This window comes from Pelobates fuscus, chromosome 10 (genome assembly GCF_036172605.1).
Source record: "Pelobates fuscus isolate aPelFus1 chromosome 10, aPelFus1.pri, whole genome shotgun sequence".
NCBI classification, from domain to species: domain Eukaryota; kingdom Metazoa; phylum Chordata; class Amphibia; order Anura; family Pelobatidae; genus Pelobates; species Pelobates fuscus.
In genome coordinates this window covers 88,933,927-88,935,976 of record NC_086326.1, presented here as the reverse complement: position 1 = coordinate 88,935,976, position 2,050 = coordinate 88,933,927, and the positions used below count along the sequence as shown (strand labels likewise).

At 36.0% G+C, this 2,050-nt stretch overlaps 1 protein-coding gene across 3 annotated transcripts in view; it reads left to right on the top strand.

Annotated features, from left to right (window-relative positions):
- Window positions 1–220: 220 nt before the first annotated feature.
- Window positions 221–2,050, top strand: part of PLA2G12B (phospholipase A2 group XIIB) — a 15,125-nt gene continuing 13,295 nt past the window's right edge. For 2 of the 3 annotated variants that reach the window (XR_010085553.1, XM_063434134.1), the window contains exon 1: window positions 222–553. Coding sequence is in view for 2 of the 3 variants with exons in the window: in XM_063434134.1 (XP_063290204.1) it covers window positions 322–553 (232 nt within the window). In the remaining variant the exon portion in view is untranslated. Of the gene's footprint in view, window positions 554–2,050 lie in introns of all 3 variants that reach the window. The other variant, XM_063434135.1, reaches the window with a different exon arrangement.

The window sequence follows — 2,050 nt, the reverse complement described above, 5'->3', positions numbered from 1 at the left end:
TTAGCAAACATTTACAATACATTGAACATTCACTATTTATTTAATGAATAATTAATTAATTATGTAATTTCCACACTGTTATGTAACTATTCTAAAATGTGTGAAATATCGGGATCCATTGTTCACATACTCTGTTAAAACTTAGGTGAACCTTTGGACAGTGTGTTCTTTTTTATTTTATTGTTGGTGTGACCTCACTTAAGCTGCCACTGCAATGTTTAAAGTCCACTTCAGAGACTATACATATCAGTCTCACAGCAGAGTGAACCCTTTCAGGCCTGTGTGTTCAGTTGATCCAGATTCTCCAGATTTAAACACAGAATGAAGTTGCTTTTTTGTATTTTTGTGGTTTGCTCGTCCCTTACTATAGGGACCTGCACAGAAGATACAACTCAAAATAGCACAACTGGCCAGAACCCAGAAGAGGACTCGTCTTCGGACTGGGGCATCGGAACAATTCGAGATGGTTTTGAGGCAGTAAATGGTGTTTTCGACTCATTTTTGGAACTACTGGGTGGTAGAAATGGGGTTTGTCAGTACAAATGCCGATATGGTAAGTACAGTATTAGTGGTGATCTGCATGTTTGTCTATAATGGAACGTGAACAGAATCATTATTGATTTGCTGAAAAGAAATGTGCAAAGAAAATATACAAAATCAATTATTTAATACCAACAAATGAATAATTTTATCACAGTTCCTTTCAAATCACTTCTCAGTTTTTTTCACAGCAAATTTCTTAGGGTTTCTAACCAAAACCCTAGACCGACCTTATTCTGTATCTGAAAGAGATCATATTTAATAATCACCTGTTCTCTCACAAATTGCTTTACTGTTCACAACCTACATATAATTTATTGTTGTGCCTCTTAATTTCTTCTCTATTTACTATGGATTTATTTTAGCTCCCTTTATCTGTCCTGGATTGGTTGTTGTAAAACAAGGTCCAGATTGGGTGTTTGCAACCTTTGGCACTCCAGATCTTGTGAACTACATCTCTCATAATGTGTTTACAGCCATAATGCTGGCAAAGCATCTGGGAGATGTAGTCCACATCATATAGAGTGCCGAAGGTTGCCTACCCCTGGCCTAGGCAGTCAAGGCTATTCGATAAAGTGTGAATTATTGGGAAGTCAAAATTAATTCCAATTTATTTTTGCCAGAATAGTCAAATTGAAAAAATAGCAGACATGGACATTTTTCCTGTTCTTCTGTTTTGTACTAAATTTTAAAATTCCTGACAGTTCATACGCCGGTGAAAAACTGTGTATAGATTCAAGCAAATCATTAATTTCTTATTGTATCATTAAAATTAATGCAGACATTTTATTTAGTCTGGTGCCTTGGCAACTATTAAGGATTTACCATACATGACACAGATTGGAAGCACTGGGTTGGCATTTTGCATCTATATTGTAATGCAATCAGTGCACACTCTGTGGGTCATTACGTTCATCAGATGTCCTGGGTTCAGAAATATTGGCTGACTTTTCTCAAATTCTCCAGAGTAAATTTTATGGAATTTTGTTTCAGAAGCTAAATTTAAGGTAAATACAACACACCATAGTTGGCGTGACATTTCCTTATTATCACTCCTCTGCCTATTTTAGTAAATAGCACAGCAGTTCCACTGCGATAAATTCAAGACTTAATTATAAATGTTGTTTCTGGCAAGAATCATAGCTGTAGTCTAACAATATCTCCTACGGGATTACAGTTTTCCTGAATAAATTGGTGTTGGCTTTATCTTTCTTAATCATTCATTTAATTTTTTTTGCCTCCGTGTGCAGCAAGATTAGTGAGTTATGGGAGCAGAAATGCACTGTAGCGTTGCCAAGCATTACGTATTTTTATTGCTAGTAATGAATCTGTCGTTCATTAGGCAGCTTGTGGCTGACAAACACTAAACCGTTGATCATCAATATCAAGAGATATATAACCAGAGTGGACTACAATCAATGCCCTTAAAAAAAAAAAAAAATAAGCAGGGTCTACAGGAAGGCCCAATACAGTGACACATCTCCAAAAAAGAATGGATGCATCTGGAACT